This window comes from Cornus florida, unplaced genomic scaffold, assembly GCF_030987335.1.
Source record: "Cornus florida cultivar Cherokee Brave unplaced genomic scaffold, ASM3098733v1 CherokeeBrave_3.0.0_Hap2_Chr10, whole genome shotgun sequence".
Taxonomy (NCBI): Eukaryota; Viridiplantae; Streptophyta; class Magnoliopsida; order Cornales; family Cornaceae; genus Cornus; species Cornus florida.
The window spans coordinates 42,247,278-42,269,986 of NW_026775580.1; the positions used below are offsets into that span (position 1 = coordinate 42,247,278).

General features: G+C 35.2%; 1 protein-coding gene and 1 non-coding gene across 4 annotated transcripts; one reads left to right on the plus strand and one right to left on the minus strand.

The window, feature by feature from the left end:
- The first annotated feature begins 4,900 nt into the window (after positions 1–4,900).
- Positions 4,901–5,005, plus strand: LOC132280260 (U6 spliceosomal RNA). Its single transcript, XR_009471528.1, has one exon. It is a non-coding gene; the product is annotated as a U6 spliceosomal RNA (small nuclear RNA).
- A 3,129-nt stretch (positions 5,006–8,134) lies between these two features.
- Positions 8,135–12,924, minus strand: LOC132277690 (uncharacterized). Of its 3 annotated transcripts, XM_059779538.1 has the most exons (13): positions 12,839–12,924; positions 12,518–12,705; positions 12,314–12,405; positions 11,721–11,822; positions 11,508–11,624; positions 10,918–11,185; positions 10,668–10,804; positions 10,221–10,582; positions 10,032–10,131; positions 9,723–9,782; positions 9,256–9,339; positions 9,046–9,162; positions 8,135–8,660 (listed from the first exon to the last, which is right to left on the minus strand). In XM_059779538.1, the coding sequence occupies exons 3-13, from the start codon at positions 12,371–12,373 to the stop codon at positions 8,355–8,357; spliced, it is 1,713 nt and encodes a 570-aa protein (XP_059635521.1). In that variant the 5' UTR covers positions 12,374–12,405; positions 12,518–12,705; positions 12,839–12,924; the 3' UTR covers positions 8,135–8,354. The 3 variants fall into 3 exon arrangements, with proteins under 3 accessions (XP_059635521.1, XP_059635520.1, XP_059635522.1); XM_059779537.1 differs by having other exon boundaries at positions 12,518–12,905; XM_059779539.1 differs by having other exon boundaries at positions 10,930–11,185; positions 12,518–12,903.
- Between the last annotated feature and the right edge of the window lie 9,785 nt (positions 12,925–22,709).

Sequence of the window (22,709 nt, forward strand, 5' to 3'; positions counted from 1 at the left end):
TAGCTTTGGGTACAACAGTCATTACATTGAACTTAAATAGTCTATTACTCAGATACCCTTTGTCCACAAACATCCCATTTTTAGTCAATACAAACTTGTCAGGTAGAAATACCAGCTTGAACCCATTCTTGCTTAGGAGTGACCCAGAGACCAAGTTTTTCCTGATGTCTGGTACATGCAGCACATTATTAACAGTGAGCTCTTTTCCTGAGGTCATTAGTAGCTTGATCTTTCCTTGTTCTTCAACCTTTGCAGTAGAAGAGTTCCCCATGTAGAGTTGTTCTTCATTATCTATAGCTTCATAGGTAGTGAACATCATCTTTTCTAAGCAAACATGACGAGTAGCTCTTGTGTCCACCCACCATTCCCTATTGTTGCTCACAAGGTTAATTTTAGAAACCACAGCTGAAACATTTAGCTCTGACACATCAGCTATCAACTTATCTTCCTCAGTAATGTGCACCTCAGTGGTCCTTTTCTTGGGGCGGCTACGACAATCTTTAACTTGGTGTCCTAGCTTGTAGCATATGAAGCACTTTTCAGTGAACCTCTTATAGTTTCCTCAGTTGGAACCTTCTCCAAAGTACTTCCTCTTCTTATTCTTCTGTCCAGCTTCCACTACATTCACCTTTGACACCATTGAAGAATTCCTGGCTTTCTTTTCAGATATGCGGTTATCTTCTTCAATTCTCAGCCGTACAATCAGGTCTCCGAGCCCCATTTCCTTTCACTTATGCTTCAAGTAGTTTTTGAAATCTTTCCAAGTAGGTGGTGGATTTTCAATGATTGAAGCTACTTGAAAAGATTCACTTAAAGTCATCTTCTCAGCATGTATCTCATGTAGGATCAGCTGAAACTCCTGCACTTGACTCATGACTGTTTTGGAGTCTATTATTTTGAAGTCCATAAATCGTCCGACTACAAACTTCTTCAAGCCAGCATCCTCAATTTTATTTTTTATATCTAATGACTCCCATAACTCTTTAGCAGTGTTTATTGGACTGTACACATTATATAAAGTGTTGTCCAATCCATTAAGGATATAGTTCCTGCATAGAAAGTCTCCATGTTTCCATGCATCAACAACTCCTACCTTTGTAATGTCAGTTTCTCCCTCTTCTAGCACTGAGGCAGTTTCAGCTAGGTACTTGCTCAGATTTAGAGTTGTAAGGCAGAATATCATTTTCTGTTGGCACCTTTTAAACTCCGCCCCATTAAATTTTTTGGGCTCTCCCTATGACTGGCGGGAACACTAGGCATAGTAGTACTTGTACTTGCTATTCATCTGATATATATTAAATATACAGACCACAGTCAAATTTTCAGAAATAAAATAACAACAATATTTAAATAATTAAACTATAGTATAAGCAGAATCTATCTTAAGATTGTAATCCAAAAATATGGTCTAAGTATACCATACATTATAGTATTACTATTTAAATATTATGCATAAATATAATGTGTATATATATATAATTATTATTATAAAATAATAATCTATATATATAATATCTTATAAAATAAAACAAAATAAAAGAACCTGGAAATAAGTCGAGGCTAGAATTTGATTCTATGTCCTTAAAACAGATTCGTCCCGCTATGGTGCTAACGGACTCAACTTTTACTTCCTTCGGTAGTAGCACTGCAAACCAAAGGAATAAGTGAACTGGCTCAATGTAGTACTCTCTAACTACAACTCAGACTCAGAGTGACTGACTAAACTTGGACTCGGAGTGACTAACTAAGGCTCAAATCCAAAAACAGGGGCTCGTATCCACAGACACTTACAGAAGAAAAGAGAGGAAGAATAGAATTTAGAATTAGAGAAAATGATTCTGAATTAGAGTACTTTGGAATGAACCCAATGAGGGTTTATATAGGCCTCATTGTGCCTTTAGGGTTTAATATTTTCCCGATGTGGGACAAATATTATCCACATTTTGCAAACCCATTTAGGCTTATCAAACACCTTACTTTGGAGCTAATTTCTCATTCATCTGGAAACAGATTTGAGAAAGTAAATATACCACATTCATCTCCTTGCGGAAAGGAATGCGCTCGTCTATAGATCCGCAAACAATTCTTAGCGGAATCTATTCAAAATCTCATCCAAAGTTTATGTTTTAATGCCCCCGTTTCCAACAGAGGTTTTGGCTCTCATGGGTGAGCACTGGCTCCCCATTTGTATAGAGGCCACTGAGTAGTTTCCAGCGGGTTAGTAGCCCGGCAATAGCTATTTTTTCGGTGCACGTAATGCGTGTGATTGTGTGTGTGTGAGTCCAAGTTATCCCTATTATATTATTTTGGTTTATGTTTTCCAAGTTGACCTACATGTGTATTGTGACTTGGCTTGATTTGGATTCTAATACATTTATCACATTATGCTTGCATTCGAGACGATTTTATAAACAATTGTTTACTTGCTAGTTTTAGACGAACTCTAGGATTCCCCTTTAACTAAACGTTAGGAAGCATGTTCCATATTCGTGTAGCATGTGCTATATTTACGGAGCCAAAGAAACCTAGTTTATCTTTATAATGCACTTTCATACGGAATAATTTAAATTAATTATTCACCCTCGTTGATTTAACTCTTTTCAGGTACGGATGTACTTTACATGGACATACCTCGATCTTAGCTTGGGCATTTGCTTGTCGTTGTTTTGAACTCTTTTTTGGATAATGTATCACATGAAAAATGTTAAGCATGTTTGGGGTAGTATTTGGTATATGAAATACTTGTAAGCATGTATAATTTTAAAGAAGGGAAATGGTTCGGGAACTCACTCTCATCTTTTATTGTTCCTGGATGATTTTCACTTCTCTCCGTCACTTTTGTATCTATATGTAAGGGCTCGTGTATGTTTGAGTCTCACGAAAAACGCACACAAGGTCGTCACGAGTCCTCCTTCTACCAGGGCACACACATCTACTATATGCAGCTACCCATCCCAATCAACAATATACTCCTCAATCCTAACCACTGATCCTAAGACCTCAAGTTCGTATCATGGTACACCTAATATATATATATATATATATATATATATATATATATATATATATATATATATATCTAGCCATATCCTGATAGTGGCATAAACATGTATAACCTACCGTAACCATACCCTGACAACGGCATGGTCCCACATGAAATATTATATCCATATCCTAACAATGGTATCATAAAACAATACAACCATAGCCTAACAATGGCATAAAATAAAAGGGATCTAACTTATTAGCCAGTCCACCAATTAATAAGAACCATGTCCTGACGATGGTCCCACATACAATAAAGATAGATCACATATTAGATCATGCAAAATAGTCACGAACATGATTAAAAGCACATTATCAATTCTTACAACTATTATAGCAATTTATCATTATTAAATCACATGAATAACTTATAAGTTATTAAAGTCCTTATTATCAATCATGTCAATCATAAACCTAGCCATGAACCATTTTGATAATTTATAATTCCAGCAAAAAGATAATTAAAATCATATCCCTTGCTAAACATTTAAATTCTAATGTTTAAACAATTCAAAGCATTCAATTTACAAATTAATAATTGAACAAATCTCGTAATAACATGCATGTTTAAGCTTCATGCTATTAAATCCATCTACTACTATCGCTTATTTCAATATGGATGCCTTGACATTGATGGCTCCATATGTGAAGTAAATGATTTGATGGACTCCGTGGTCACCTTGGACTACCCGCCATGGAAAACTCCAAAGGAACCCCTTCCTCCACTCTCTAGTACTCCACCAGTTCCATCACTCATCTAGTACTCCACTGGTTCCAAAAGAGACTCTTCCGGTCATCATTGCTTCAAATCTTGAAGATGACCAAGAGAATGATCTTTGGATGTGCTTAAAGAGAATAAGGAAACCATTGGATGGAGTGTGTAGACTCGTTTTGATGTTAGGATAATGATTCTTAGATATATTATGCATGTACTTTCCATTCATGATTCATGCTTTGGGTTTGGATGCATTGGACAGGGCTAGAACACTTGTGTTTAGGCTGATTTTGCTCCAGGGGGATCTGATCAGTTAGATGGGGCCATCTAATCGGTTACATGGACCTGACAGAATGCTATTTTTGTTGTTAGACTTATTTGATTAATTAGATAGACCGATTAGATGAGGTTATCTAATCGATTAGATGAGCCATTTAACCAGTTAGATGAACCTTGACAGATTTTCCCATTTCTGGACCAGTTATCTGATTGGTTAGATGAACCATCTAAATGGTTAGATGGCCTGATGTTTTCACTCGTGGTTCTTCACACGACCATATCTTCTTCGTTTTAAATCCGATTGGGGTCATTCTTGAGCCTAATTTTTATTATTTTTTAGTTGGCAACCCAATGGTTCACACCCCATCCTCTATTTTAGATATGAAATAACCATTTTATCCCTAGTTTCACAATATGTCTGTTTTGACCTTAGCTTCTACATTTTGTTGCCCGGGTTTTTTGGTCGGATTGTATCCTTTTGGTTGATGAACCGAATCATGGAATTTAGGGCATCATAGGTTCAGGTGATGCTGAACTTGTTTAAGTTAGCCAGGCTTGAACATCTTGGAAAGCCTTTAATAGTTGAATCGGTTCAAGTTAAGCATAATGAAAAAATTCTCTTAAAGCCTAATTTTGAACCACCCAAGTGTTCTCTCACACTCACATACCTTCTTAAGACATTCTTCTCATCATCACGGAGTGTATCAAAGCATGAACACGATCACATCTTTAATTCCGCTTCGGATCTTGAGTCTTGACAAATTAATCCACAAATTTACAACTCGATCGGACTTGTTTTGACAACAAAATTTGCCAAATTACAAATTTATATCTCACACTTACTTCAAACTTCATAAAGTGAATGACCTCAAAATTATAGGGTGAATTGGAATGATAGAGAGAAGATTAGCATGACCCCGCACAAAAATGACATGGACAAATCATTGAGAAATGGTCCAAATTCATAGAGTGAATGATCTCAACAAAATCAAGAGAAAGCGAGTTATTGCTTTTCAAGTATTCATGGATAGAAAATTCATCATTTCAAACTTTTTAACATTCCTTAATATTAATATTTTAGACACAAGAATAAGATACACCCCTAACTTAAGTAAATATTTATTGAGAAGAATTTTATCTTAATTTTCATTCAAATTAATTCTCTAAGGAGTGTTGAATACCTCTTTCATGAACTTCTCCGTATTTGTGATTCGAAAATAACTGCAAGTATTTAAAGGGATTAATTATATCCCAAAAAAAGTTTAACATGCATCATTCACTCTATCTCAAAAAAAAAAAAATTAAATAAATAAATAAATAAATGATAAGAAGTTTGACTTTTAAAATTATTTTATATGATTGGAGAATGACATTATTACGATATTATTATACTTGATGACATCAATGTGACACTATTCCGACCCATGAAAATACAATCACAGTAATCAAGGATTCAGATTCCGAATCATAACTCTTTACAAAAAATATATGTACATGTTTGTGTGTGTGTGTGTATTATGACCATGGACTTTAGCTTTTATTGGGAAACCAAGACTTAAGAAAAAGCAGTTTGTTGGGAAGGATAGAACATGGATGGTGCTATTAAAGCAACGAATTGGACCACTCCATTTGTATGGAAGTGTCACCAGATTTTTCCTACCACGGGACCAAGTTCTAAGATTGTAGCAAGCTGTCCTGTAGGACTTGTCATGCAAAGCCGGTCCAACCGGTCGGCTACCCAACAGGTTGTTCCACCACAGATTTTGGGACCATGCTGCCCACTGCCTCTCACACAAAATGTATATATAACAAAATAATCAGGGTATGTTTGTTGGGTATTGTGGTAATTAACAGAAAAAAAATGTGTTTAGTAAAAAATATTTTGTTTTGCACAATACTAAAACGTTCTATGAATAGTGACCAAAAATCGAAACACTTAAAAAATATATATTTAAAAAACTCTTAAATAATATTTTTAAACCAACCTTTATATTTTTCAAACTTGTAATAGTTTTCCGTCAATATGTTTTTATGTTTTTACTTCAAAAAAATTTACTGCAAATGGACTTTATCAAGTATGCTTCTCACTACTCTTCAAAACACTTTATAACAAAATACTTATTTTGTTTCGGATTATAACAAAACGTCAAAAATTAAAACACAAACCAAACAGAGCCTTACTTTCTTGAGTATGGGTGTGCCAAAGCTGTTCAAAAGAGCACGTTCAACTATTCTTCGAGTTTGACTAATTGGACGGTCAAATTTGCATACTTGTGAGGAAAGTTGAAACAATTCTCTTCCTGAGTTGTTTCCTGAGTTCCTTCTTGTCTAGACACCAAAAGCTTTTTAAAGCTAGACTAACCCTAAAAGACTTAAATATCTACTTATACAATCCAAATTATATTGCATTAATTTTACGCAACTGGACATAAACTCAATAATCTATCTAAATTTTTTTTAATTTCAATTACAAAACACCTATTCAACACCTTACCATAAAATTAAGTAAATTCAAGCCAAATTAATGATAATGATAATGATAATGATGACGTGTCTTAATCTCCATGACATGTCTTAATCTCAATGATAATGATGCATGTCTCTTGGGTCTGGCCCACCTCAACCCTCCCTATGGTTATCATGCTCGACCCATCCGTCCTTGGTGATAGGTGTCTGACAATATAAACTCCAAACAAAGTCAAACCCTTCGTAATTGGCCTCACTTGACCCAAACTTGGTAGGAATGTAATTGATGTGCATATTTCATAATCAAAGCCATTCGATCCAGGTTTATTTATTTATTTATTAATAATTCTAGAGTTGATTATTTTGAAGTATCAAAGGAAGTAGTGGGTTGTCCATTATGTGAATGTCACCTTACTTAGAATAATGAAGAAAGAAATTCAAATAAAAAAGTGTTTTGAGTCTGAATTACGTGCTGATCCATAAGAAAGTCACACAAGAGGAAGTGTGTTGGAGGATTTAACAGCGATGATTAGCTCAACATTCACAGCATTATTGACCAAATGTTACAAAATATGAGTGAAATAGATGATGGAAGTGATGTTGATGAGGAAAGAGAGGGCCAGTAGTTGTGCTTAGAATGTGCTTTTGTTTTATTTTCTTTTGGTGTTCCTATTTTCAAATCTTTTGTTAACTACTAATTTTTAGTATGACATGTTTTTGAGTCCAACTTTTGCATGACATGTCTGATGTCTTAATGAAAGAATTAATTGGCTATATTGTCCTCTCTCAATTGTTCATATTTGTGCTTCAATTAAAAACCTTTGTCAATTTGTGTCAAAATGGGAGGAAAAAGTTAGGAGAAACAATTCGTGTTTACGGGTCATGATCTTGTCGGGTCGATATATAAGTATTCTGTTAAATAAGAGTCATAATCGTGTCAGGTCGACGTATAAGTATTCTGTTAAATAAGTCGAACCAAACATGCCTTGTTTATCAACGAGTGGGGCACACAATTTCTGGTAGCACAAGACAACAGAGAAAGCATTGAACTGTGCCAAGTATTGGTGTAATGCAACATTATTGCTTAGCATCAAATGTTCCAAATGCAATAAAGCAAGCCATTTACAACAGCAGTAACTAGCTGTGCTTTTGAATGTTAGGGTTCATAACTACATCTGAAAGTCTCCAACCAAATTCCCATTTTTATTAAAAAGTATATATATATTGCACAACTATTCATCATCATGCCAGACAGAGTAATGGGATGTCACTGTTCACACCTACAATTCTTTAATGAAATCCCTATCAATCCCCCTATTTCATTGTCAATGTAGTTGGCCACACGAAAATATGCAATCTAAATCATACTATAAAAGGACCTCTGCATAGCCTCACTCAACTTGCAATAGCTGGCTGAGCTTAATCCTAACTTAAGATGAAACTATCCTAAGTTCCGGTTCTATCTTTCGTGCCTCCTTTTCGGGAAATCAAACATAACCCAACTTAAGAACGTGTAGGGTTTAGGGATTAAGGTTTAGGGTATCTGTCTTTGATATTTCTTTGTTTCACAAGTATTAAACAATAGTATAACACCGGACATAGTTGAGCTACGCAAAAAAAAACTGTAACTATGAAGGGAAAAAGTACTTGATATTCTGCATATTTCGTGTAAAATTTCGTTACACCCATAACTCCTATTTGGAAGAAAATATTCTGCAATAAATCAAAATTATTTACAAGGGAGAAGAGATTATACATTTTTTACTATGTATTCTTTAGCTGTGTACAAACCCATACCTCCAGATACTTTATATTTTGTATACAAAAGATCAAATGAGGGAAAAATTATTTATGTATGTAGAAGGTACCTGAAACTGAACTCATATGGCATAACCTGGACAAACTGTGAAAGAGGCTCGTCTTTTCCTCTCTCGAGGCATCTAATCGCTTCTTTTCCGAGTTCACTTGGTAGTTGGAGGCAAATCCAATCAAGCAATGATTCCAAGTCCTTTGCAAAGTCGAATAGATACCAATCCAACAGCTTCGGGATTGCTAACAACTTCTTTGTTGGTGAAATGCCTACTGCTGCCTGCAAGTACTCTCTTTTTGCCACTTCCAGTTCGTTTTCAACCTGAGATGCAGTGTACACTCTCACCTTCATTTGAGAAAATTCATAAGTTAGTTGCAGCAGAAAATATTTGCAAATCAAAAAGGACTTCTCTAGGACTGTACTAATCAAAGCAAGTTGGTTCAATAGACGCCACAAACAATATATATATCTTCAAAAAAAAATCACTAATTGTGGATATTTTCACAGGAAAGATTAATGGAATGGAAAATATTTTGAGAATATTGACGCCAGCCAAAATAGTGAACAATTATTGAATATGAATAATACACAATAAAACCGGTGTACATCAGATTAATCAATGAGTTACGTTAGGATTACCAAAAAAATTCATAGAGTTAGATGATTAAATGTTTGTGGGACTAAATTTAGAAGATTAAATGAACTCTATCTACCCTGTGCATTAACTTACAGCAGGGGAGGACCAGCTTCCACAAGAGAGTGCAAATGTAACTAATGGTTCAGATAACTCCAATCCGAAGATGCTCCATGCTGTCATCTCATCTTTTCTTGCATTTTTCGCAAATGTCTGGTGGGAACTCATAAATGTGGTAAATTGTTAGGAAAATTCTATCATTGAGTAGAAATTAAAACCTAGAAAATTGGAAAGGACTCCGCGTACATATTTTGAGTGATAAGGCAATCGCAGGATGAAATGTTCTATGGTTATAGCATTAAGCAAGTGCCCCCCGACATTTATTGTAGCCTGAAAGATAAGAATTGGAAGTTCATGTATTGATGAAAACATAGATAAGCATACATACACTTTCAAAAACAAAAGCTTTAGGTTCATATTTAGTCTACCCTAAAAGGGCCCTAAAGATGAAACTGGTTAATGACCCTTTCAACATATATAAACATACATACATGAAAACATATTATCAAGAATTGCTGTTGTGTTCAACAATGGGCTCAAGTATTATAGGCTGCAAATTGGTCTATAAGACTATAAAGTTAGCGAACCGTAATGAGTTGTGCCCGTGCATGTGATCATTGATCAATGACACTATTAGTCCCGAGTGTTGTAATAGAACAAAATAAAAAATGTTATCAATACATGAACAATAGGAATGGTATGATAGACCTTACCTTCTGCATCAGTGCAACAACCATCTCAGCACTCTCTGGTATTCCTTGCTCTAGAAATGCCTGAAGCACCATAGTAGTCTATTGTAAATGTCTCTCTTCTTTATAACAAGCGCATAATAAAACACAATTTGTAGAATAGTAGAGCACACCCCTCCCCACTAAACCCCATTGTTTTAGCTACTGAAGACACTCAAACATGAATGGTACCTAATGTAAGTATATCAGAATTGTAACAGAGAGGAAGCTACAAAATTCAATTGCACAACTGGTTTCACGAAACATATGTTCATAGAAAGGTCTCACTCATACATTCATCATGCATGAATTGTAAATATTGATCCAGAAAGCAAGCTTCTCCTGATGGCCGAGGCCTTTCAAATCAACCGAAGCAAGTTTCCCAAGGAGGAGTCTGCAATTATGGAAGATATAAAGAATTAACTACAAGCAAAATCGCATGGAACGTGAAGAAAGAAAGAAACTAATATAATTGTGGCTTACTTCAGTCTACGAACTAGAAACATAGAATTCATTGTCCGGTTGAAATTAATTGAGGTAGATTCAATGGCAAATAATTGCTTATATGGGCCAATATCTCTCTTTCCAAATTTTGAACAGATATTATAAGGATCCTTAAGATCTGCTTCTTCACAGCTTTCATATGAAGCTAATGCCGATAAGGATGGTAATGCTTCGGTGGTTCTCCTATTCTTCAACGAGCTCATCCTTAAGAAAATGCTAGATAAGCACTTCAGAATATTCTCAGAAATTTTGTTTGGACTATCATCTCCGCATAATCTCTCGTCTCCAATAACAGAACTTCTGGCTTCCGCACTTTCATGGTCTATAACTCTGCATTCTGGCTGGAAATTAAGAAATCCCATGTTCATTCCACTGAGAGTAAAGTCCAACTCTAACTTAGTCAGAGTTGACGAAATAAGAATATACCTGTTGTTTCTGAGGGTCTAAATGCTTCTCCAGTCTCTTTACTGGAATTTTTATCACGCCGGCTTTTGAATTTGGGGATTGCTTGTTGTTCTTCGTGGAATTATTGCACAATTGGTTTTTGTTTCCTTGCTCAACATCTTAAAAAATAAAATAAGAGAATAAGGTTTCGCCAATGGCTATTTCTCATTTCTACCCAATTGAACAGTGCACATTATAAGCATTCATAAGAAAGAAGTCAATGGAGTCAAACCCAAGCCATTACAAGGGAGAGGAGGTGAATTCCTAGCCATGAATGTTGCAAGATTGCCATCACTTTGAACTGAAGACTTGGATTGTTTCTGTTTGGAAGCTTTAATTGGATACGGGACATATAAATCAGCCAAACTTTCCATGTTCCTCTTGGAGGAAGAAATGTAGACAGCTTCGTGATACAAGCCTTGTCTGAAATGCACAACCTGTTCTTCAAGCCGCACAACCTCCTCTTCCAAAACAGCCACTTCAGCGAGAAGCTCCAGTGTCTGCAAATACCAAAATCACCCATTATAATCCCAATTCTCGAATACAAAAAAAAAAAATTGATGTCAAAACTAATCTAACAGATAAATAGAAATATTGGGTGAACTTGGGGTTCTCTACTATTTTTTCACCTTCTTAAACACTTCCATGAATGTCATTGATTCTTCCGAGTCATTTTCTATTACAATGACTTTCCTTTCTATTGTCTCATATTCAAAATTTCACTAAATTTGCACCTCTCTTCAAATTCTGCTAATTATTCAATATCATGAGCACAAAAAGAAAAACTGAAAGTAGCAAGTGTTGAGAGAGTGGAATACTAACACAAGGAGGTAGATAAGGAGGAAGACGAGGTAGAGCGCCCAAGGGTCTGGTAAACGCCCTCTCCAATGCCCGGTGAACGTTCTCTTCATGTCTAAGCTTCTTCTTTAGCTTATCAACCTGAAAATACAATTGCAATTAGTGTAGAGTAATCAATAGAAGGAACTCTACACAGAATCCTAAAAATCAAATGCATGTGACATGAAATGTGGATACATCTTCTTGTAATGCCTTTTTTCTCTCTCTGATTGCACCGTGCCTACTTATGGTTGCTTTCCTGGCATCCTTTAGTCTGCTCCCCTGCATTTCCACCTTCCCCTTAAATTGAATAGAAACAGAATACAGCAATGAGCCTCCTCAAGAAAAGAAGATGAAGAATATGACAGAGAAAAAGGAAGATAAAGGAGAGAGGACAAGAAAAAAAAAAAAATCTCAAAACTGTTGTGGATAGCAATCAAAGAAGACAAGAGGGGCAGAAATCACATATTCACAGGTCAAATTTTAAGATTTTGAAAACCCAATTATTATTATTTAAAAAAAAAAAAATACAATTATCATAAAAATCCATCTCGGGTCATCATCAATGCCTACTTTTTCAAGCTTTTTTCTGCTAAATTTCAGCTTCTGCAAACCAGACCAGTAAAGCAGAAGCTATGTTTTCTTGTAAAAAACTACACATCCACACTATCAGAATAGTCACAAAACAACTTTCATGCACATTAGCTCACCACACAGAACATTTATCAAACATGAAACGAACCCAATTCAGACTTTCAATTGACCAACAATGTTTATGAATAAATAATTACTTTTTCATGCTGAATTGAAGCTTTCATAGTCTGCAAACTCTTCGGGGCTCGGGAATTCATCGTTTAAATTTTCCCGGAAAATGAGAGAAACACTGCAAACCCATTAAAACCCATTTCAATACACACATAAATACATCGAAATCAGAGAAACTATTGAATCAAATTAGTCTTTGCATTAAATAAAGTAGAAGATATGAATGGAACCTTAATTCAGAGGAAGAGGAATTCCATTCCCTGAGAAAGCGGGAAAGTTGAATGAATGAGAATGCAAGCCCCAAAAAGACAAAAACAAGTGTGGTGATGAATCCAATCTCTGTATTCCTCGATCCGTGTGAAGTAAATCAACATAAACAGCAAGCCCAGAAGATATGAATGAGCTCCCCAGACTCCAGCTAGAACATCATTGGACATCGATACAAGCTCATCAATAGTATACTAGTAGTACAAAATATATAATCCACACACATATATATATGTGTGTATATATAACAAAGAGAAGAGAAGAGAGGAGAGAGAGAGGATTACAACTGTATTTCTTCACCTTCATAGGGAAAGGGCTTTATTTATTTGAGAGGAGAGAGAGGGGGATATGGTTGCTCTGAGTCTGTGAAAGGTAAATTCGTTGGCTTTGTGAAAAGGATGGATGGTACGCATCTAGCGCACTATAGCGCCGTACGCAACTAGACACACTGCCTCACTGTGTCATCATGCATAAACGTGCGCTTCTCTTTTAATCCCAACTCACCACTTTATCACTTTTTTTTATTCTTGGGTGATCATTTTTCCTGCACAATGGAGATGGGAACAGCAAAAAAGAAAAGTATACACTATACATACATAAATACATATATATATATATATATATATAAATACCCCCTCCCCCAAAATAGTTGGGACGGAAGAAGTAGTATATTTTTCTCCTGTAAATTATATATGAAAATAACCTTCTAAATTAAAAAAAAAAAAAAAAATGAATGTTTGAATTCTCTTAGTCCAATAGAGCCTTGTTTTATTTGCTAGGATTAAAAAAATAAAATAAATTGCACTTACCTCCTTATTAGTTAGCGTTTGTTATACTTACCTTCTTTGTACTTTGTATAATTATAGTTACCTTCCCTTTAGTCATGTGTGTAATAAACTTGTCATGTTGTCTTTACAATCAAAATGGTCAAATGCTGATTTGATAAGTTTTTTTATGTTCAATATGCCCCCTTCAAATTACTATGTAAATACTTTTGTGCAATGCTCATCATGCGAAAAGACAATTTTACCCCTGAACAAAGAAAATTAAATTAACAAAAATGTCATTAGTGGTATAATTGTTTTTTTGCACAATAATTATTGGACAAAAGTATTTTCATGATAATTTGAATGGCATATTTTTCATTTGAAGCAAGAAAACTTGTTAAATCAGTGTCAACCATCTCTGACTAACTGATAGTGAAATTAACGGTAAGAATCGATTTGTTGTACATATAGAAGTAAGTATAATAAACTCTAACTAGAGTAGAAGTAAGTGTAATTAGCCCAAAGAAATATTACATACAGTTTATTCAGGGTCTAATACACAATATTTCATAGATGCCCCTGAATAATGCATAAAAAAAAAAAGAAGGGAAAATCCACTTGAGGTAGTAAGTAAGATAACTAAAATTACCAATGATTAATTCAATTGATTACTAAAGTATGGTAATTTAAGTTGACCTCATAGTAGAATCCAATGCTTAATTCAATTGATTATCCATTAAATATGATGTGTTCTTTAATTACTACTAGTAGTTTAAGAGGCAAAACAAGAAATGGTTGAAGATATTAAATGTGGGAGGATTAGTTTTTTGAAAGCAAAAGGTGCCTAGATCACATGGCTGCCAACTAGAAGGTTTTTGAAAGATAAAAATTGAAAATTCTTCTTCCAAAATGGCAAGACATGTGGGGATTTTGATTTTGATATATTGATCCATACTTGTTATATTATTATATATTTTTATTAATTGCAGGCCAATAGTCATGTTCAATTCACATGGAGAGACATAGATTGGAGTATATTTTTTTGCCTCAATTTGGTGATGGGTGTTACTGGGTAGCTGGAGGTTTGACAAGACATTTGAATAGTCACTCCTTGCCCTTTTTTCTTTTTCTTTTTTTCCTTTAAATTATTAATAATCTGGGGAAAAAATAAAAAATAAACAATTACTTTATATATACTACTTTTCTAGTAATTTGGTAAATATTGGGTAAATTTTTTTCAAGACAAATGAAATATCCAATCCAAATTAGTTTAGGTAGAATGTAAGCCAAAAAAAAAAAAATCCTTGGAAATTAGGAGGGGGTATTCGAACATGTGTACATCTGCTCGAAAAAATAGGCGTTTTACCAACTAAGACCATAAACAACCAGTGTAACCATTTTTTCTTATTTCCTTTGATTCACCAGTCATTTATGAAAATCTATTGATTTTATCCATTATTTGTACATTGTTTTGACTTATTTAGTTTGTGGACAATTGTGTGTGTGTGTGTGTATATATATATATATATAATTAATGAAAATGAATCTATATAATTGCAATGTTGATTTTGGTACATATAAATATAGAGTATATTCTTAAAAAAATTATATTAATGGACATTTTCGTCATTACGAGGTAGCCTTGCAACAATAGAAAAAAACATAGGGGGTTTTATGTCGAAAAAATATTTAGAGGGGTGTTTTCTGCTAAAAATTGAAAGTAAAGAGGGATTTTTTTGGCAATTTTCCCTTAATATTATTTCATCTTGGGTGAAATATATCTTTCCAGCATGTTATTAACATAAAATAATATTAAAGAAATTATAATTTACTTTTTGGGTTACTTCTTCACAAAGTTGTTTGGGAAAAAACTTTACATCTCAAATATTCTTTAAAATTCAATGGAAAACATTATTGGTCACAAAAATAGGAATCACTTTCACAACAATCCTCCTCTTTCATTTCACACACACAAAAAATAAAAAGACGAAAAAATCTAACATTTCATATAATTTTGTGACCATTGATCATTAATAGCAATCAAATATCTCACTCTTGCAAGGAAATCTACAAGTAAAAATAATCAACATAGATTAATTATGTGCAACTAAATATATATATATTTTTTTTACAAATAATTATTAATGGGTTTTTGTTGCTAATAATATTTTAGATGACAAAATATTTTGGAGACAAGGATAGGAGAAAGTAAGCCACACTTTGGAATATTTTGACATGTGATATATCTTTAAATAAAAACTTTCTATTTATTATTATTATTTTTTATAATAAAAAAGCCTAGAGTTTTCAACAGAAATGAATAGTTTTCTCTCAGTAATGTAGGTGTATGAAAATCTCTTCGGAATTTAAAAAAAAATAACAAAATAATAATAATAATAATAAAATAAATATAATTTGATTTTGCCTAATTAATATAGCCGGTCAATTACCACGTTTTCTTCATCATCAAATGTTTCAGATTTCAGAAACACCATATTCAGATTATAGATACTTAAATACTCTTTATATATATATAAAATAATTTTTTTTATTTTTTAAAAAAAGACAATACTCTTTGAAGAAGTAAGCTAAGCATCTTAAATATTGAAGGACCAAAAGAAAGGTATGTCTGAATATTTAAACCCAACATCGCGTGCATTGTCAGTTTCACGTTGAGCTTTAAATACATCTCCAACTTTTCTTAAGGATATCAGAGAACTAAAGTGGATGGATCCTTTAGTGATGATTATAAACACCACCAAAATCCCCCTTTTTTTTTTATCTTTTGTATATTGGCGGTAAAAAAAAAAAAAAAAAAAAAAAAAAAAAAAAAAAAAAAAACTATACACGTGCAAGACATTACGTACGGTAAGTGTTTGAGTTCGGACGATTCCGACCTAGCTCAAATCTTCTTATCTCAAATCAATTCTAGTGAACACGTTTATTTTTTTAAAGGTGGACATGAATTCCTGTATTTTTTAATTTTGTATCAAATTGTCCCTGATTAATAATTTAGACCAGGGACAAAATACCCTTAAGGGTAATTTTGGTATTTCAGTTTTAATTTTTTTTTTATAAAAACCCCAAAAATTCAATATATATATATATATATATATATATATATAAATTCCAAAATACCCTAATATTCCAAATTCTTTTACAAAACCTCCCTCAAAAATTATAAAACTTCAAATTTTTTGAAATAAGGCTCTATATATTTTGACCTAAAATATTTTCTTAGGAAAACATTTTTCTTTTTCAGGTAAAATATATTTTTTTAATTTTTATTTTTCGATATTTGACAAAAATTTAGGTCGAGGTTGAGGTAGAGTCCGGGCGGGACGTGTAAAATAACTTGTCGAAAATTAATGGATACGTTTTGTTTTGTTAAGTTTTAATATTTTTTTCTTAGTAAATATTTTAGGACAACCAAATATTAGAAAATAAAAATATATATATTTTTTGAAAAATATGTTGCATCCAAACACACATTAATTTTTTCTTTTTTTGTCATCAAATTAAAGAATTGTTCTTATTTGCTCAATTTGAAAAAATATAAATAAAAAAATTTAAACACCAAAAGAATATTTGCAAATTTTGTATATAACATGATATTTTTTATACTTTACACTTGCATTTATGACACACACACACACTAGTAGTGTGTATTCTACTACTTGTAGTTGGTGAGTGAAAAGGGGTGAGAGTTACACATGAGATGGGAGTTGAGGCCAAATTATGATGTGTTGTGAAAGAGTGACAGGAGACGATGATGATGGACTGTGGCATTTTGCTGTGCATGGCCTGTGAGAGAAGTCTAATAGGAAATGGACATGCCACCCACATCCACGTGACGGTACGTGTGACACCAAAAATAAACTAGTATTAGAAAACATGTCTAATCTTATATTAATAAGTGCTTAATTATTTCTCAGTCATATCTTATGTCTGTTTCACTTTTACAAAACTAGAATCTTATTGAAGTGTCTCATATGAGATATGGTCTTCATTAACGACGCGAACCTTATCAAATGTGATCTCTACTCCCTTTATGTAAGTGTTCATTTAATGAAACTTGTTACTGCAAAAATTTGCGGGATCCGAAATGAAACGCCTTTTTTTTGTAAAATAAAAGAATGACGATATTTTGTATGGTACGATGTGGTGCCACTCGAGGCGCTCCGACAGTCAAGTCAATGGCCGATGATAATGACAAGGTATTATATGCAGTAAATCGTAATTAATTTTTAATGTACATCTTTTATTGGCCATTTACTATCTCTCTTGTGATCTTATCGATCCAACTGAGATGATAGAGAAGATGAATCTTATCTCCTCTAACAACTCTTCAAATGAGGTGATCGTTTCTACCTGTCAATAACTTGATGTGGTCGTTACTATATCTAAATCCTGAAAGCTATAAAATCAAAATGATAGATAATTATGGCAATGAACCTTTGCAAGTGACACATTCGAATCAGATTCTCAATCTGATTCTTAATGTAACGACCCACTCCACTACATGGTATGATATTGTCTGCTTTGAGCCTGAACCCGCACGATTTTGCTCTTATATTTTACCTAAAAGGCCTCATACCAATTGGAATAACACACCTACATATAAACACTTCACATTTCCCTTTCCTAAGCGATGTGGGATTGTGCACCCGTAACTCGCCATTGTAGTAGCCTGTCGGTATCTCACACCCGCCCACGGCATACCCGCCCACAGGGTCATCACAATCCACCCCTTTGGAGGCCCGACATCCTCGTTGGCTACACTTCCGGGTGGGTTAGGCTCTGATACCATTTGTAACGACCAACTCCTCGTTGGCCATATGGTATGATATTATCCGCTTTGAGCTTAAGCCCACACGGTTTTACTCTTAGGTTTTACCCCCAAAAGGTCTCATACCAATTGAAAATAACACCACCACATATAAACACTTCACATTTCCCTTTCCCAGGTGATGTGGGATTGTGCACATGTAGCTCGCCCAGTGTGGTAGCCTACTAGTGCCTTGTGATGACCCTGTGGGCGGGTGTGCCGTAGGCGGGTGCGAGACACTGGCAGGCTACCACACTGGGCGAGTTATGGGGTGTACAATCTCATATTGCCTGGAAAAAGGAAAGGTGAAGTACTTATATGTGGTGATGTTATCTTCAATTGGTATGAGGCCTTTTGGGGTAAAATTCAAGAGCAAAACCGTGCGGGCTCAGGTCCAAAGCGGACAATATCATACCACATGGTACAGTGGGTCGTTATAAATGGTATCAGAGCCTGACCCAGCCGGAAGTGTGACCAACGAGGATGTCGAGCCTCCAAGGGGGTGGATTGTGATGACTCTGTAGACGGGTATGCTGTGGGCGGGTGTGAGACACTGACAAGTTACCACATTAGCGAGTTACGGGTGCACAATCTCACATCGCCTGTGTAATGTTTCTATTTTTCGCCATTTTTCATTTTTTTTCGAAATTTCTGTTTTTGCGGACGCATTTTCGTTTTTTCTAGTTTTACGTGTGGACACTGTGAGGTGTGTCGGATATGTCTAAGAGTTGGTTGGAGCATTTCCTTGAATTTAGGACTCTTAGAAATGCACCGGTTGCCATTTCAGCATTTTTTCTATTTTTCGGGCCAGACGGTCCCGGGTGGGACCCGCTACTGGGTTTGTTATGTACGAGAGTTGTGTTATGGTCCATTTACATCTCACTCATTTTATTTAATATGTTTTATATGGATGTAGTATAGTTTATATATATATATATATATATATATATATATTTGTGGCAGGAAATAAAAGTCAAAAGGTGGATTTTCTTTAGTGGTGGGACCCACTACCACTAACCATTTGTTTAAGTGACCTAGAGGCCACTTTGGCCTCACTTTCTTCTCTCTTCGTGACAGCCCCTCTCATTCTTTTCTTTCCTTTTTCTTTTTCTTCTTTTAATCAAGCTTTCAAGGCTTGATTAAGCTCACACCTTTAGCAATTTGATAGTAGTTCCTCGGCAAAGTTATAGAGCTTGGCGAGGTTATCGATTTGATAGGAGCCAAGCACCATTTTGGCCAACCCTTGGATTTCAAATTAGGGCTTGGAATTGGAAAATTTGGGGCTTTTCTCTAATTAAGAGGTAGGGGTGTTCTAATGCATGATTTCTTGTACTTTTGTGAGTTTTCTATCTTACATTGATGTCTAGCATGTTCAATTGGTATAATCCTTGCAAAAATTGTTTAAATGAAAAGTATAGAATATATATGACTATTTGTTAGTTGTTTTGTGATGATTAAACATGTCTATATGAAATTGAATCCATGTCCTATATGTTTATTATGCAAAGTAAATGTTGAATGAAAGCTTGAATTATATACTATAGAAATTTGTTTTGTATAGCATGTGTGAAAGTTTTATGGTTGAATTGATGAATTGAAACATAAAGCATTCATGTATCCATTGGAAAAGAAAAAGGGAAAAGCATTTTGAAAACAAAGGAAATTGATTTTGGGAAAAATACTTTCTAAAAGTGTTTGCAAAAACCGGATGCCTAGAAGGCGCCTAGTGGTCCACGATGTTAGTGTAGTCTAGAAGGGAGTGTGGTTGAGTTAACTAGGCCGGATGCGACGCCTTGGAGGTGCCTTGTGGTCGTGGATAGTTAGCCAATCCTCCTTTTGTGACGCCTTGGAGGTACCTTGGGTCAGATTACACTAACGGTTTGGAAGTTGAAATGGAAATGTTTCAGAAATGGGGAGCGACATTTGCATAACATTGCACTTCATTGCGTATATAGTATATTTGTTATCGGATGACAGTTGCTACTTACTTGTCGTTGTGGTCGTTGATATGTATCCCCTATGGCATGATCCCACTTACCTTTTTACCTATTCTTTGAGTGGATTCACGGGCCTATAAGAAGTGTGTCTTAGACACTTCCTACTGAGTTTATGCTTACCCCATTATTTTAAACATTTTTCAGGTGCGGGAAAAGAATTGGTGGACGACAATCCTTCACAACTCTGGACAGGATTGTAACTTGTATTTTGTAGTCTTTTGTATAAAGTTGTAAACCATGGTTCCTTTGTATAAATTCAGTTTTGCTTTATGGTATGTAAATTGATATAACTCCAAGTATGGTGATTATGATAATTAAATATATGTAATGAATCATGTATCTTAATGCTGTTGGGTGTTGTGAAGCTGTTTCCCATGAAATTGTAAGTGTTTAGAAGAGAATGGATCAATTTTAAGTTCTATAGTAGACTTTTGAACATTTTCAAGTGTATAGCAGTTCAGTGCAAATTTTCAAAGGTTGCAAGGTCATTTTGGCAGACCGAAATGGCATTTTCGGTCGATCAAATATTTTGTTAGCCTCGGGACTTTCCATTTCGGCCAACCGAAGTCCATTTCAGTCGATCGGTTCAAGGCCACTCCAGGAGTTCATTTCGGCTGGCCGAAGCTCCATTCTGGTCAACCGAAATGGAGATGCTTTGATGCACTTTGTTCTTTCTCTAGTATAACTTGTCCCCAAGCCTTAGAATGTGGTTTAGAGCCTCCTTGAAGTATATTTAAGGCTTATTGATGATATGTTGACACTAGACATGTATATGTTTGACTTAGATGATTTCGGGTTCGGGTCAGGGCCCGGTTAATGGTTCGGACCTACGGGTTCTGGTCATTACAGCCTGGGTAAAGGAAAGGTGAAGCGCTTATATGTAGTGGTGTTATCTCCAATTGGTATAAGACCTTTTGGGGTAAAACCCAAAAGCAAAATCGTGCGAGCTCAGGCTCAAAGTGGACAATATCATACTATGCAATGGAGTGGGTCGTTACAAATGGTATCAGAGCCTGACCCAGCCGAAAATGTGCCGATGGAGACGTCAGGCCTCCAAGGCGGGTGGATTGTGATGACCCTATGAGCGGGTGTGCCGTGGGTGGGTGCGAGACATTGGCAGGTTACCATAGTGGGCGAGCTACAGGTGCACAATCTTACATCGCCTGGGTAAGGGAAAGGTGAAGTGCTTATATGTGGTGATGTTATCTTCAGTTGGTATGAGACCTTTTGGGGTAAAATTCAAGAGCAAAATCGTGCGGGTTCAAGCCCAAAACGGATAATATTATATTATGTGGTGGAGTGGGTCATTACACTTAAGGTCAAAACAGTCCTCTGTAGTGTGCCCATGATCTCGATGGAACCCAATAATATTTATCACGATAACTTTTTGCTGGATCGGATTTCATCCTTTATGGCCAATTCAAAGGCGCATCATCTTGGATCCGTAAGAAGATTTGGTTTACCAACATATTTAGAGGAGTGTAGTCGGCATATATATCTGAGTCCCTCTCACAAGATGTCCTCTCGCTTTGGTTGAATGATTTCTTGTATATGGTTTCCATCTCATCCCTGGTGCAATGGGTTGACCTCTTCTTATCTTCTCTTTTATTTTCCTTTCAATCATTCATGGCATCTTCAACATTCATGTGTTTCTGCCTTTTAACCAACAACTTTGTTATGCTGCTAGAGGGTTCCTTTGCCAGGGAGAACAAGAATTTAGAAGTCTACAGCCCTCCCATGAAAGCTTTCAAAGCCATCTTGTCATCCACTTCTTCTACCTGCAACATCTCTGTATTTAATCGAGTGATATATTCTCATAGCACTCTTCTTTCTGTTGCTTTATAGTGAGCAGGTAGGTGGTTAGCTGATAAGCGCCGAATATTGTATATTCAAGCGCCCTTAGCTGCATTAGTTAAATCCATTATTTGATTATTCTTTATAAATTATCTTTATTTGCACGTTTTTATATATTTTCAGGTTCATTGGCCAAAAAGGAGCAAAAATGGTGTTTTATTCAATCTTTGAATAGCAATGTGCTCAAGGCTAAGTTCTGGCAGCAGTGGAATCTGACTTTGCTTGCCATTTTTGACCAATCAAACTCGAGAACTGGACTTCCATTAAAACATGACATATTTAGAGCTTCGAATTAACTTTCCAAATCTTCAAACGGTTCGTCATTTGGAGTTTGGAGCAGAAAGTTATGGCTATTCTACCAAAGTAGTGCAAAGTAGGTCAAGAGGAAGGTGTTTACTGGACTAACTTCGAGCGCTCGAAGTGCTTAGTTCGAGCGCTCGAACTTTGGGCAGAATGCTCTCCAGGATCCATCACTTCAGCCCACTTGCACCTTGATTCCCTCATTTCTGATTTCCATCTTTATGGGGTGGTTAGAGATGTCTTTTGGTGGGAGTTGAGCCTTGTTTGGTGGAGAAGATGTCTACAAAAAGGAGGGGAACCACACAAAATAGAGATATATCTCATTCTTGCAAGATTGTAGAGAGAGAAAGAGGAGAAAAAGATAGAGTTCTTGAAGCTAAGGAAAGGGAGCTCGAAAATGGAAGTTGCA

Bases quoted from the DNA above. Each gene is read 5' to 3' on its own strand.
- LOC132277690 (XM_059779538.1), bottom strand. From the start codon at position 12,373: ATGAATTCCCGAGCCCCGAAGAGTTTGCAGACTATGAAAGCTTCAATT. The intron at 10,805-10,917 runs GTTTGACTCCAT...TTATTTTTTAAG, and splicing joins TCTCCCTTGTAATGGCTTGG to ATGTTGAGCAAGGAAACAAA. The intron at 9,783-10,031 runs GTATGAGTGAGA...ATGGTGCTTCAG, and splicing joins ACAATTCATGCATGATGAAT to GCATTTCTAGAGCAAGGAAT.